The 15,774-nt window shown below is 49.7% G+C and overlaps 1 protein-coding gene across 1 annotated transcript in view; it reads right to left on the reverse strand.

Annotated features, from left to right (window-relative positions):
- ADAMTS9 (ADAM metallopeptidase with thrombospondin type 1 motif 9) overlaps positions 1-15,774 on the reverse strand; it is a 914,249-nt gene that overhangs the window by 405,245 nt on the left and 493,230 nt on the right. The window contains exon 23 of the mRNA XM_086939088.1: positions 12,191-12,355. Coding sequence (XP_086795214.1) covers positions 12,191-12,355 — 165 coding nt within the window. The remainder of the gene's footprint in view (positions 1-12,190; positions 12,356-15,774) is intronic.

The following is a 15,774-nucleotide window of genomic DNA, read 5'->3' on the forward strand; positions in this document are numbered from 1 at the left end:
GGACAGCTTGATGAGCACCGCTGGAATCAGGGGAATGGGTGGAAAAGCGTACACAAAGCTGTTCGACAAGTTGATCCATAGCGCATTCCCCAGCGTCCCTTGATGGTAGTACCTGGAGGCGAAGTCTCGGCATTTGCTGTTTTCGGCGGTGGCGAACAGATCTACGTCTGGAGTCCCCCACCTTTCGAAGACTTCTCCTAGTACTTCGTCGTTTATAACCCATGCGTGGTTTTCCTGAATCAGTCTGCTCAGTGAGTCTGCCTGAACATTCTGCACACCTGGTAGATGGGTAGCCGTTATCGTCAATCCTCTGGCCAGAAGCCAGTGCCAGATCGTCTGCACCTCCCGAGACAGGGTGCGCGCTCTCGAGCCCCCCTGCTTGTTCAGGTAATACATAGTGGTCGTATTGTCAGTCTGTACAAGCAGAGAGTTGGTCTGGAAGGACGGATGAAAGGCCTTCAGTGCCAAGTGAACAGCTCTGAGTTCCAGGAAATTGATGTGATACGTGGACTCCATCGGAGACCACGTTCCTTGAATCTGTAAGTCTCCCGAATGCGCTCCCTAGCCTTGGAGAGAAGCATCCGTCACGATAGTCGGAGTAGGAATGTCCTTGTGGAAGGGAACCCCTCTGAGGAGATTCTCCGCTGAACACCACCACTTCAGAGACTGAAGAGCATGCAGCGACAGTCGTATCTTGTCGTCCCAAGATCCTTTCCTCTGGTCCCACTGGTCCTCCAAGCACTCCTGCAGAGGTCTCATGTGTAGCAGTGCATGAGGAGTGAGGAAGATACAAGAGGCTATCGACCCCAGTATAGAAGACACCGTCCTCACTGTTGTAGATGGAGCGGTCATAAGAGCCTGAGCCCTCCGAAGGATCGATCTCCGTCGCTCCTCCGAAGGAGACACACTTGCTGACAGCGTATTGATGGTGGCTTCCAAGTACTGAATCCACTGGACCGGGATCGGGACAGACTTGGACATGTTGATGTGCAACCCCAACTTATTCAGGAGAACGCACGTCTTCTGGAAATGTGTCTGAGCTTCAGAGAAGGAGGAGGCCTTGATAAACCAATCGTCCAGGTACGGGTAGACAAACACCTTGTTCTTCCTTAGGTGTGCCGCTACTACTGCCATACACTTGTTTGTTCTGGGCGCAGATTTCAGCCCGAATGGCAGCACTGTGTACTGATAATGGTTGGTGCCGACTTGAAATCGCAGAAACTTCCTGTGTTTGCAAGTAATGGGCACATGGAAGTAGTACGCATCCTGTAGGTCTATTGCACAAAGCCAGTCTCCCTGTTGCAACGGAGGATAAATCTGATGCAACGACAGCATGCAAAACTTTTCTCTGTGAATCCACTTGTTTGCCTGCCGCAAGTCCATAATGGGCCTGAACTCGTTCTTGTCCTTCTTGCGAACCAGGAAGAACCGGGAGTACAGACCTCTTCCTCTTTGAGACAGAGGTACGTCTTCTATCACCCTTTTCCTTAACAGGATATCGGCCTCCGCCTGGAGCTCGCGCATGGATACTGTGAGCTGACAGGAGGGATCGCTGGAGGAGCGCTGATGAACCATCCTGAGTAATTTTTCTCCACTCTGCCAGAAAAAATTGAACACTTCCCCCCACCGGAGCGGGTAACGGATGAAGGGGAAGTAACCGCTCAGGGTCGAGACCCGGCCGGGCCCTTGTTCGCGGTAGAGGACTGCTGTCCCCCTCTACCCTTTTGCCGTTTCTGGAAGGGTCTCCGGAACTGCTGCTGTTGTTGCTGCTGCTGTCCCGAAGACTGCCCCGTCCTCTTCCTTGCGCACAGAACCGTCTTTGGAACGGCCAGTAGGACTTTTTCTCTTTGGGCTTCTCCAAGCCCACTGCCATAAGCGTCTCCGCCTCCGCCTTCATGCGGGCCATCTAATCATCTGCGTGTTTTCCGAACAAGGTTTCCCCGGAAAAGGGCAGATTGGCCACCCGCTGCTGGGCCTCCGGCTTGAGTGACGTGAGCCGGAGCCAGGCATGTTGCCGCTGATTGAGTCCATGGCAGTAACCATGTGCAGCCACCAGGGAGGCGTCCGTAGCCGCGCTGATGACCTGATTGGACACCAGCATCCCTTCCTTGAGGATCTCTTGGAAGTCCTCCCTCTTGTCTCTTGGTAGCAGTTCCACGAACTGTTGCAGGGAGTCCCACAGCGCCAGGTCATAACGCCCCAGCAGAGCTGTATCGCTGGATGCCTTCATGGCTGTGGAAGCGGTCCCACACGCCTTCCTTCCAGCCGAGTCGATCCATCGACTTTCTTTATCTGGCGGCACGGTTGATGACGGGGAGGTAGAGTGTAATTTCCTGGCCGCCGTCACTATAACCGAATCCGGTACCGGATCAACTCTCAGAAAGGCAGGGTCCGAATCCGGGGCCCTGTACTTCTTTAGAAGTCGGGAGGGAGCGGCCTTCACCACCGCTGGTGTGAGGAACAGCTCCTCTGCAGGCTCCTTCAATCCAGGTACTAGAGGTAGAAGAGGGTGAGACAAATGCTTCTTGTGAAGCGTTTCGAATATCACGGACGTCGTAGGTGTTGGAGCCGTCACCGTAATACCCAACTTCGCAGCCCCCCTCAGGAGAACCTCCTGGAATGTGGCAATGTCGTCCACCGGAGAAACCCTGGTCTCAGGGGAGTCCGATAAGATAGGCGATTAGGAATGGGTCCTGGAAGAGTCCGTGCGGGACCTAGACCCCCGCCTCCTATGGCGACGCTTTGATCTGGTGGAGGATCTATGACGACTCCTCGATCTTCCCCTCCGTCCGGAGCGTGAACGTGACCTCCTCGGCCTAGGGCGATCAACCGGTTCCACCGGAGCGGGTGACTTGGGCTTGGTCGGGGCCTTCGGTTTAGGCGTACCCTTGGGAGGCGTCGGAAGAATAGGCAACGAAGTCGACCTCGGTGGAACCGGAGGCGGCTTCACTGGCAACCCAGGTCCAGGTTGCGGTGGAGGTAACGCAGGAGGAGTAGGATTCCTCGGAGGGGGACCCCTCGGCAATGGAGGAGGGGGAGTCACCTTCCCCGACAGGGTATACACCTCGGAATACACCGAGCCAGGCGAACCTCCTTCTCTACCAGCCTGGGACGTTGACGAACCTCCCACGGCGTCAGGCCTCCTTTCACCTCTCTTCGACGTCGAAGAACGGCGACCAGATGGCGAGCGTCGGCCCCTTGACGTCGAGCGTCTCTTCCTCGGCGACGAACGCCTTTGCCTCGATGGTGACCTCGCCCGCCTCGACGGCAACCTTCTGCGCCTCGACGGCGACCTTCTGTGCCTCGACGGCGATCTTCTGTGCCTCGACGGCGATCTTCTGTGCCTTGACGGCGATCTGCATCTTGACGGCGATCTGCATCTTGACGGCGACCTGCGCCTCGACGGCGACCTGTGCCTCGATGGCGACCTGTGCCTCGACGGCGACCTGTGCCTCGACGGCGACCTCGACGACGAGGACCTCCTCGACGATGAACGTATCCTCTTCGCCGACGGCGAATGGCGGTGTCGCCTCGACGGCGAGCGCCGACGCCTGGCCTGTCAACGTCGAACGCTCGACGCCGACATCGATGAGGACGACGATGAAATAGTCACCGGGGACTTCGATGGTCTTGTAACATCCCTCGACGCCGAGCGTCGATGTCGTTTCGACTCCGACGATGGGAAAGAGACCGTAGTCATTCCTCTCGACGCCGTAGTGGGCGCAATCGACCCAGGCAGAGAATGGTGACATTTGCTGGCCTTCCTGCCCCTGTGGAGCCCCCCAGAGGCCTCAGCATGGGCAGAAGAAGCCCCTCCAGACCCACCTTGTGCCTTCATTCTTCTTTCCTCGAGGCCCTGAAGTCTGATCTTCTTTCTGTCCTTCAGGGTCCTGCCAGAGAAGCCTTGACAGATCACACACTCCTCTGGGACATGGGAAGATGGAAGGCAGAGGGTACACACCTCATGGAGATCAGATTTGGCCTTCTTCCTGGAGCACTCCTGGCATTTATCGAATAATGCAGGCATATTCGACAAAAAACAGAGTGCAAGAACCAAGGAGAAAGGTACCAAAGTACAATAAAGTACCTAACTTGAGAAAAATAGTGAAAAATCACCAAAAACCCTTAAAAAGGGAGAGCTCAATGCTCCAGGGTTCAGCTTGCAGGAGCCGGAAAAAAGAACTGAAAGTAAAAGGGACCTGCAGTGCATTCTGGGATACTGTAAAGTTCTGGAAAGTTCTCTTAAAGGCACAGTATCCTGTTTTGAGCCACATAATGGCAGCCTATGGTGCTTGTCTCTCCATGTCTTCCTCTCTATCATTCCAGAGGGTTTTTGCTGCTGAGGCAAGGGAAATCTGGACAGGCTTTGCTGTTTGTGGATTTTTGGTAGAATTTCTAGTTGAAGTACTGGACAGTGTAGCCTGGTTATAGGCTGCATTATCTGTCTTTAAATTCTCTCTTAAGTGTCTGTGCAGTTCTGCATTTTTTCGACACTTTAAGAGATTATTTTTGATTGCTGATGAATAGTCCCGCACATGGGCGGGACTATTCATTAGATTATGACTATACACAGAGATCCCCTACTACAGAATGGAGTATATCATGACAAGCATTCACTTGGCGAAGTGAGTGTGGCTGAAGTTGAACCAGTATCCTTTGCGTACTCAAAATCCCACAAAAACACAAGCCTTGGCAAAAGCAATACATTGTGGCTATGCACGTTATCACATTTTCCATTCTTTGCAGCCATGTTAAATAGTAGCATAATGGCTGTGCAGCTTAGCTGAATGTTTAAATAAAATGCTATATCCAGTGTTGACCGCCTTATAGTGCTTTTTTTATTGCTGGCAAGAGGGAGGATGGAGTGCAAAGTAAAAAGGAGGAAGAAAGGGTGTAGGAGATGTCACCCAAGACAATGGAGGGTGTGGGGGAAAAAGTGCTTTGACCGTATCACATCACTTTTTTTTTGTTTTGGTCAGTTGAGGGGGCACATGTAAAGAGAGGATGGGGCAAAACGGGCATAGACAGCACAGTGCACTAAACGCGTCAACTCATCCGAGGCTTTCAAAATGTTTGTGCATTGAATGGTCTCTGAGGGTCTTGCTCAGGTTGGGACGTCTGCTATTTTCTGAGTTCAATTTGAGAAGCTGACTTTGAGCCATCACTACTAGAAAAAACACAAGCATGTGAAAGCTACACACAGCTTCGAGGTGTTGTGCCAGATGGCATGTTATGTTCTGAGGAGGCTCTTTGGAATTTGGGTGTGGATTGAAACGTAGACACTGTAATAGGGATTGCCCAGCGTGTAAATATTTGATACAGAAATCAGGACATGTACTGAACTGTGCTTTTTCATAAAATTGTGGACATCCCAACTGTATACAAATATCATACTTGATTGTTCACATCACTGCATCTATGAGCCCTTTGCCGTCTTCACTATTGTGATTTACAAACCACTTATTTCAAGAATGCACCGAAGAAGTCATTGTTGGCTCTAGGGAACAGCTTATTGTAGTGCATGTTCATGGTGACACGTGAATGGGACCCGCAAAACAGTTGTGTTGATTCTATGGTGTCTCATGTAAGCACTGCTCAAGCGGGTTGAAGTCAGTTCCACTCATGACACTGTCCACACCCTCGGACGAGGAGTCTAAAAAGTCATTAATGGGGCCTGTGTGCAGATCTCTAATTTGTGACCTTTTTAGCTGAAAAAGTGGCAATTCCATAGAATGGGCAGGCGGGAAGGTGGTGAAGCATCTGCAGCTAGATAGAGTATCCACCAAAAAGAGTGTTACAGAAGGTTTACTACTTGTTTTTCTGATGGATACTTGTAACAACAGATTGCACACCTTTAGAATAGATACCAAAGCAGTACCTCCCCAGGTGGTGGGTCTGTAGGATGGTTCATACCGAAAGGTCCTGCTGCATCGAATGACCAAAATGTCCTTCCCATTTGACCTTGCTGTCAAGACAGTGGTGCTTCAGGAATGAATGCACTAAAGCCCACGTTGCATTCTGATATAGATCCAGGACAGGTACTCTGTGTGCCAACGTAGTGGTTGGGCTTTGGCCCTGGTGGGATAGACCCTCAGTCCTTCAGGAGGCTCCCTCTTGACCAGCACGTAGCAGACCTTAAAGCCCTTTTCTGTCTTTGGTGTGCTAGATGTAAAACCTCAGCACCCTTTTGGAGTCCAAATGATGGCATTTCTCCTCAGCCTTTGAGAGGTGACGTGGAACAAAGAACTTCAGAAATGTGATCGATTGTCTAAAATAAAAGGGAGAAAATAACCTTCAATAAAAAGTCCTCAGCATAACTTGTCATAATAGAAGGTGGTGTAGGGAAGCTGGACTGAAAGAATCTGAATGTCACTTATGCGACGAACTGCAGTTATCATAACAAGAAAGACCGTAGTGGGTTGCTGTGCATCAGCTCACAGGGAGTGCTCTTAAGAAAAGTAAGGACCAGATTAACATTCTACTTTGGAATCATGAAGGATTTAGGAGGAAACTTATGAAATAGTATGACAACAGGGGATTTGAATAAGAATGTTGGGTAAACTCAAAAAAAGGTGAAATGGCTGACCAATAACCATTAACAGTGTCCACTGCAAGCCCTTGCTGCGCAAAAGGAAAGAGAAAACAGTAATCTATCTGACAGCTTCGCCTGCAACAGTTCCATATTGCGCATGCCATACCAAGCCACAAATATGTACCAGCGTTCGGTGTAAACAGACTTCGTAGAGGTATGGCTGGTTGCCAAGAATACATCCACTGGAGGAGGAGCCAAGATGGCGACCTGAACGGACGCGCTGCCTTCGGCTCCGCCGGCCCCGGAATCCCGCACCACGATCCTGCTTGCCCGGCCACCCAGTTTTGGTGCTAAAAGGTGCGGGAGACGGAGCTGCTGCTGCCGGTGCTTTGCCGGCCTCTCCACCCGCCCGGGTTCGGATGCTGTGGACGGACGCGCCCTGGCCCGAGACCCAGCTTCCTCCGCAGCGCCCTGCTGCCCTCGCGCCCTCTCCTGCAGCTGCTCCGTGACGGTGGGTGTAACGGCTGGACGGAGCTTCCTTGGGCGATTGCGACCAGCGCACTGCCTGCCGACGGGGACCGCAGCACACTTTCCGGGCTTCATGGTGCCGGTCGGCTTGGGCGCCTCGCCAGCGGGACCTTTGTTCTTGGCCGCCATTTTATTGCTCCTTGCTCCGTGTCCCTCTGGCTGACGACGGCTGCCCCAGCCCTGATCTGCGGAACCCCCCCAAGCAATTGTCGGCCCTCGGATGATCCTCTGAGACGGGCGGCCCTTTGCTGACCGCTGGGTGATCGGCATCCGCCTGACTGCGTCCCGCTGCTTCCCCCCCTGCCTCTCCTTATACTGGGCTGGACAGAATTCGTGATGGCGCAGCAGACGGCTGCCTACTGCAACACAGTCTACACAGCCCCCCGTCACAGCAGCGAGCTCTCCGGCGTGCAAGGGATCGTAGCAGCACCTCCCCACGAGTCTGCGAACATGGGGTCTTTGCAGCCCACATTCACCCTCGCCGACTTTGTCGCAGCCCTGGGTGAGGTGCAAATGGAGATGTGGGACATCTGTAACGTGCTGGGGGCACGACTCGATGCCTGTTCCCGAGATTCCAGCCTGGAGCAGGGGCATTGTCTTCGACAAGACTCCGGACGGGAGTTACTACAGCCTGAAGCTGAAACATTGTTTCGTGAGGTTGCAGTGGAAGATATTGTAGCAATCGCGGGAGCCGGTAGTGGTCTGTTGCCTCTCATTGCTACCAACAATGACACAGTGTATCTCCCTTGCTCCACGCAGAACCGTGTGCAGCAGTGTGAGAGATCGTGGCCTGGGCTTCCAGTGTCTTGTTCTCCTGCCTCACCACCGGCATGCTTGCCTTGGATTTGCTTTGTACTGCTTTGCGACTTGTGCGGCTGGACTATGCCAGAGCGGACTGGGACCGCGGTGGGCTCTTTTCCTGTGATCGGACGCCATTCTTCCTTCGATCGTGCGCCTCCCCCCTCCCTCGAGTGGCCTTCCTTTGTCCTCCTGCACTACACCGGACTAGCGAGCGGAGGGGGTGAGAGACTGAGCCCCAGAACTGGCCAGGGATGAGGGACTTTCTTTGCTTAATTCCCGGGCGGGTGTGTGGAGGTAGGGTGGACCCCGAACATGGCTTGCTTTATTGCTTATTACGTATTGATTCACTCCCCACTGTATTGCTTGCTGCAGCTTTATTGATGTTGTTATTGGGGTGGGGATTGATTATTGGACTGGCGGAGCTTGCGCGCATGTTTAATTGACCCTCCTCCCGGATCTTTCTTAGGGACGTTCAGGGACGGGGTTCCTGTTCTTACTCCCTATGTCATTGGATTTAGTTCTTTACTCTTACTTTCACTTTCGCTTTCTCTTCTTCCTCTTTTCTCCTTTCTTCCTATATTTCGGGTTTACGGGGCGACAGACACTCTGCTAGGGGGGGGTAAGCCATAGCCTCTGCATGTGTGTAGGGTGGGGGGTTTAATTATTAGTTGCGTTTTTTCTTTCTATGGTTCTATTTTTGCTTTTTTTGATTTTCCCTTCTTTCTTAGGCCCGTGTTGGTATGCTGGGGGATGGGTGGTGGCGCCATTGGAGATGGGTAGTTGGGTCAGCTTCCTGTGGTCTTACTATTCTGTGGCCATCCTCTGGTCGGGACTTGCATGTTGTGAATTGCTCAGCTAAACATGGATGTTTTTTGTCGAGTCCCGCCTACATGGACCTTGCTTTTTCTTTTTCGTTGCTTGAGTGCGGAGCAGTACGACCTGACCTTACTCTTGGCGCAAAAAAAAAAAGACTTTGAAAATTAACCTACATTGCTCTTGTGCCTAGGTATGACGGCGCTTTCCAGTCTACTCTTGTATTGCAACCATTGTCGTGCCGCATCACCATGGCGTCGTATTGTATGCACCAGTGCTAAATGTGTGACCGTGGCCGGCCGGATGGTTGTGGGCCCGTATTTGTACTGTCTTTTAGCACAATAAAGGTTTTCAAAAATTCAAAAAAAAAAAAAAAAAGAATACATCCACTGCTTCAAGAAGGAGATCATATGTGACAAACATCCGAAGCTGAATTTCTACACATGAAAGAGTAGATTGCTAAGGCCTGGGTTCAAAATCGTCCCCTGCTGCTGCAACGCAAGATCCTCCTGCAGAGGCAGCCTGCTCGGAGGACAGATGTTCATGCCCAGAAGTTCTACATACCATACTCTCGTAGACCAATCTGGAACCTCTAGGATGACTTGAACCTGGTGATTCCTGATTTTCTTCAGAACACTGTACAAGAGAGGTAGCTTTGGAAAGCTATACAGGAGTCCCGTGCTTCAGGCTAGGCAGAATTGGCCGCACAGAGAGAGAGAGCCTTTTGGAAACTTCAGCATGCAAAAGTGCTGACACTGCATGTTCTTGGCAGCGGTGAAGAGCTTGAGCCAGGGTTCTCCATTGCTGGAAGATGCTGGCGCCATTTCTGAGTGCAACTGCCATTCAGTGATCTGCTAGGCATTGCCAGTGGAGTTTGTCCACACTTGCATTTAAAGATTATCAGGTGGAGTTCAATCATGGAAATACCCTGATGCTTCTGCCAGTTCTAGAGTCTCCAATGCCACCAGTCAGTCTCCTGGATTGAGGCCAGACAGAAATTGGGCCACAGTGAGCATCTTGACCTGAGGAAGAAGGGCACAGGGTGAAGAGCCAAAATAGCACAATGTTCTCCGTTGTTCTTCAGTACAAGAAAATACTGAAAATATTGGGAACAGCATCTAGTACCATTTTCTGATGCTGGCCCCTCTCAATAGCCCTCTTGTCCCAAAAAAACCATGGTGAATGGATGATTGGTCCACCGTAAGTCAGTGAGATGTAGGTAGCAAATGAAGAGGTGTGGACTGTAAATGAAAGGCATATCATTTCTGAAAGATTTGAAGTACCCCTCTGTGTCAAGTGATGCTTTGCCACCCATGGAGGTAATAACTTATCATGCCTCCAACTGAGGGTCAATGTGCTGCAGAGGACAAGCTAAAGGGGTTTATGAGAGGGGGCAGTGGTTGTGAGGCACTGGGTAGTATGTTACACCTGAGGGTCTGGATATTGTTGGCGGATCCCCAACCTCTGCCTCGAAAGAATTGTGAAGATTTTGAAAAAGGTCAAGGTGCACCACTTCAATGTTTTCAGAGACTGTTAACTTAGATAAGGTCAACAGAAATGATCACATCAGCTATTACTTGTATTCTTGAAAGTTCTTTTATTTAATTCAGTTGAAAATGTAAGGTATACACAGGAACTACAGCCGACGCGTTTCGTCCTCTTGGGACTTCTTCAGGGCAAAAGTAGTCACTAAAGGTAATGTTCTTGGATCTTCTCCCGTAGTAAGGGATGCGTGAGTATGTCCGTGATGTTCTATTATGGTACAAATGGCATCCTGTTTAACAAACAAATCTCCGTGGAGGATTCTGTTCTGGCAGATCAGTTCTTATTAATAGGCGGTGTATGTCTATTCGTAGTCAAATTCAGCCAAATCACTCGCGTAATGAGAGGTATTTCAATATTGTGCATACAAGCCTCATCAAAGTGAAGGTAATAATCCAATAATGCTGGAACCAGGGTAGCGAACGTGGAATGGAAGTTCTGTCTGTCGTCTACTATTGTTTTCTTGTTGTGGGGGAAATATATGATGATCCTCCCACTTGGGCACTCTTAATAAAGTGAGCTATAGCATCCCCTGGTTCCTAAATCAGCGTGCAAAGCGACGTCCTCCTCCGTCAGGTACCAGCAGAATACTTAGAATTGTGAAGATTGTTGATGTGAAGGCTGCTCTTGGCATTGCTTCTGAAGGATTATCCTTCAAAAGCCTCAGCAAGGGTGCTGCGGTTGCTCAGCATGGGTGCTGAAAGCGAAACTTTCTTTGAAGAGATCCAGGGCCAAATTAGCCAAAGAAATGGATGCCATCAAAATGCGTGTGCATTTGTGATGCCTGAATGTCACTTGGGAAGCCCATGGATCTCATCCAGAGCGGCTGCGTATGACCATGCTGATGTCGACTGCCCTACCCAAGTGATCAGAGGTGTCCAGCCTAGATCTGATTATATACTTCACGGCTGCTTGCCCAGCTTGTGTGATCCGAGTTAAATTGGTGTGAAACTCACTAGGGAACGCAGGTAAAATTTTGTTCACCGTGTTCCATGATATGTGTAAGCAACATCCAAAGAGGCAATTGGACTGATTTGAGGTCTAAGCTAGAAGGTGAGAATATTCCCCTCACAAAGGCCTCCATGAAATTGATTCCCTATCTTGGGGTGTAGTATGGAAAGAGTTAGGGCTCAACCTGCTCACAGAACCTTGCATCACAAGGTTCTCAGCAGTAGGATGCTGGAGGGGCCTGTAGCAGACTGTGCCATGTGGCAATGTACCTATTCATAGGTGGGCATGATCCAGGTCTGGTGCAAAGTGCCCATTAAGGTCTCTGTTTGGGCCTTCTTGTATGGGAGCATTGACTCTGAAGGCTGCAGGACTTATATGAGAACAATTAGTTTTTACTTCTCCTGACAGCAGTTGGAGGTTGAGGACTTCCGCAGCCTATCTAATGACCATAGCAAAAGCTGCGGACTCCCCTGTGGAAGAGCTGGTTGAGGACTCAGGCCTATGTCAGGGGATGTATCTAATTCACTGTCATCTTGAAGATCCTAAAAACAGATTTTCTTACTCATACAGTTGTAAATCGTCATCACTGTCATGGCGTTCTATATTTGAAAAATTTGTCAGCAGTGGCAATGTCCCATCCAAGTCTGAATGTGGCAGTATGTACTGTGTCTGCGGTTGAAGTCGATGTGACTTGGGTCCGGGTGGATTCTCTCTTGAGTCCAAAAGAACAATTGGTTCTTCATATGACTTTAGTGGTGTTGGCATTGACCGACAGGGAACCAGCAAGGATGTCAGCACCAGGTAAGAAGTCAGAATAGGCATCTGCCCCGGAGTCGTTGTGGCTCCACCGATAGATCAAGAGTCACAGTCGACATCAAGGATGGATCCTCCGGTAGTAATCTAACTGCTGAATCTTCAGATCCAGTATGTTGCCTGGGGATATTCATAAAGTGAGGAATTTGCAGTTAGATGTACCAATCTTAAACAGAAATGTAACTAATTAATTCTTATCAATTAAAATACCTGTCCCCATGGCCCGACTTGCCACGCTGCACATTCTTGTTGCTGACACATCTGCACAGACTCCGGCTTTGTTGTAACATCACATGCGCTGTCACTTAATCGATCTTCTCCAAATTGACACCAGGTTTGTCGATGTTTATGCCCCTTACCACAAGTTACCAGGCACTGCAAGAAAATGATCTCAGTTTCAACACTCATTTACGGATTTTGGTATTTATGTAGAAGTGTTCTTTGACCAAGCATTTTCCAGTACATTGGTGTAAAGCTGTGAATCCCCAAATGATTCATAGTTATTCTCTCAATATTTCAAATCTGGAGATTCATAGCATTATAATGTTTAAGCAACTGATAAAGATATGCAAGAACAAAGCCACATAAAATCACTAATATATTTTCTGCTAAAATTGGTATCACCGGGGGCACTAAAAATATACAATATGCACAATATAGAACATGCTCTCTGGGTGTAATGGGAGTTTGCACAGTGGCCCACTTTGTACACCTCAGAAGGGGCTGTAGAAGCTTCTCTGCCCTTTTTCTAATAGGGATGATGTGGACACACATTTCTCACCCATGCAATTCTGAGGTGGTAATTACTAAATGAGAGAAGACCTTTGACCCTGCGGGTTACTACAAATGTGGGCACAGAGGCAAACATGCCTTTAGGAGGCGCACTGGTTTTGTGTCACTAATGAAGTGGTGCAAAGTCAGTGCATCTCTAGAGGGTGCCCCTTGGAAGAGAGTTTCAGGAAGCACAGGAAATGCTGAGGGATTGCCAGCAGGTGGGCGCTGCTAAACATTCAGGGCGATCCTTAACTCCTTCTTAATGCACAGCTGGTCCATTTCCAGTCAAAGATGGACCAACACAGAATCCACCAGACCACCTTTCAATGCTGTACAATCCCCACTTTAGAAGTAATTTTTTGCTAGCATTGAAGAAAGCACTTTTTAGGCTCTTCCCTCGTGATGCACTGTGCAGCAGTGCACGCACAGATGAGCCGTTTTGTAGGGGTTTTCAAAATGGACCTGGAATTTCCACACGCTCATGAGTGTTCATTTCCTATGGTCCATTTTCATTGGGCTTTACGTGCGTGTTGTTTTTTAACAGAACACGCAATATTCCATAGGTGGTCGCGTAGCTCCGCCCATGGCCTATTGGTGTCTGTTACGCGCACCAAAGCCCATATGTCTTCAATTATCGTGCCCAGACACAGGCGTGATAATTGAAGACATATGAATCGCAGTGGCGCGCGCACATGCACACCACTCGCTGGAGTTTTTTTTTTTTTACAATAGCGATCGCAAAAGCGATCGCTTTCAGTGCTGCTTGTTTGAAACTTACCGGGGCTCCCACAATACATCTTGCCCCCCCATCACATAGATTGATACCAGTTTGTGCATGTTTGTATACCCAATTGTACTGATGGTACACATATTTTGCAATACATGTATGTATTCCTGTGAAGGTGCACACAAGTTTGTTTGTATGTGCATATAGTAAAATACAAGACTAACGCATCTACATAAGAATGCACATTTCATTGCGATGCATATGTGACTGTATACGAGGCAGAGGCTGTATACGCTGTGCCTGCCGTGTTCACTGCATGTCAGTCTGGGAACAATAGAAGGCCATTCAAGGTGTCTCCCTGAGGTGCGACTCTGAAGCACATGGGCACATAACCGTGACTGAAATGCACAGTTATAGTGCACTGTACCTCTACACAGTCCCGAGGGTACCACCCTTAAGTGCAAGTGCGTGTAATGGTGACCGTAAACCTGCGTGCGAGGGAGGACACTTCTATGGACCTCTGAACCACGAAGCAGCAGCAAAGTAAGTGCAGTGCTGACACAAGGGAGATGTCCACTAGGTGCAGAGCTGACACAAGGGAGCTGTCCACCGCTGGACAGTTGGCAGAAGAGATTCGTCCTCTTGTGCTGTGTTGGCACATGGGAGCTGTCCAGAAGTGTAGTTCTGGCCACTTATATGTTCCCTCATCCAGCACAGGCAGAAGAGAGCAGTGTCAGATGTCTATCTGCGCAGTGCAACCAAAAGCGCGAAGTCCACTGCTGTACAAGTGGCCACAGGGGGGCTGTCCACTCTTGCAGTTATGGAAAAATAACTGTGGTCACTGGTGAATCACTAGCAGCTGGGAGCTGTACACTGGTTACCTGCTGACACGTATGCGCTGTTCACTAAAACAGTGCTGGCACAAGACAACGCATTGCTGGCACACGAGGGTTCACCACCGGTGCAATGCTGGTACATGAAGCATCTCTACTGGTTCTGTGCACCAGTGATGGTGCAGCATTTGGAGCATGTCAAGCCAAGTGTGTAACTGCTGTTTCAAGAAGGATCGTGTGAACCCCTCCCCCGCCACCCCCCAGGTCACAATAGGCCCCAATCCCAGTGAGACAGTAGTCAATTCGGTTATAGCAAGATAGCACGTGCTTCTGAATAGTGAGTAACTTCCAGATAATACTTCCAGCTGAAAAGAAACCTGCGAGTGAACGAGCATGCACCTCTCTGCACAACATACATGTCACATGCTGCAATCCCACAGGCTGAGGATTTCTGTACCAGAGGAAGACATTCCCATGCCATCCCATGCCAGTGACAGTTCAGTTGGTTAAAGCACATGCTGCAGATGTCTGTCAACCCCCGTTAAAATCTCACAGGTTAGCGAGCGTACTCGTGCAGTCTGCAGGTAACATGAGGCCTGCAGCACGGCGGGTTATCGCACCTGCTGCAGGGAAGAGTGATCGCCTGCTTAAATGTCACTGATTGTGTAACTATTGCACTTACTATGTGGAGACAGTGACAGGTCCAACACTTGTATGGTTAACATTCCTACTCCATATGCAGGTGAATAACCAACGGGTGCAGGTTGCAAAGCCAGTGCAAGTGCTCAGCGGGTGAATGCACCTGCTGGACAACAAACTTGGTCTGCAGGGCAGCATTCTCCAAATACAGAACAAGTATTTGCAATGCAATAGGGCTCGCATTTACGTCAGTTTAAGCTATTGGTATTGTAAATGACAATGCGTTTTATTTATGTTAAAAAAACAAAACATAAATAAAAGGCATTGTCATTTACAATGCCTGTTAGACCTGGCACCTTGGCGTGAGTTTCCTTTCCACTTTTTGCTGATGTGCCTCAGATGTTTTTGCTGGTATACGCTGCTCAGGGCACTGCGCCACGGCCAATCCGTGCCGCAGTGCAAGTGCTCCCAATGTAAAGTGTATAAGTGATTGATTTCCATGATTGGCTCATTGGATTTACTGTCAGTCCCCAGTAAAGTGCACCAGGAGTGCCAGGGATTGTAAATGCCAATACTGCTATGGGCCTGCAGCGCTGGTTGCACCACCCACAGAAGCAGCCTTTTAAAATGTGTCTAGGGTCTGCTATTGCAGAACCTGCGTGCAGTCTGGTACTGTCATGCTGGCTGGGCAAGTGCACACACTTGCCAGCCTCAAAACCTTCCCTTTGCTTCATATTAGTCACCCCTATGGTAGGTCATAGGGCAGGGTGCATTGTAAGTGTAAGGTAGGACAAGCCCTGATGTGTGTGGCATGTCATAAT

This window comes from Lissotriton vulgaris, chromosome 9 (genome assembly GCF_964263255.1).
Source record: "Lissotriton vulgaris chromosome 9, aLisVul1.2, whole genome shotgun sequence".
Taxonomy (NCBI): domain Eukaryota; kingdom Metazoa; phylum Chordata; class Amphibia; order Caudata; family Salamandridae; genus Lissotriton; species Lissotriton vulgaris.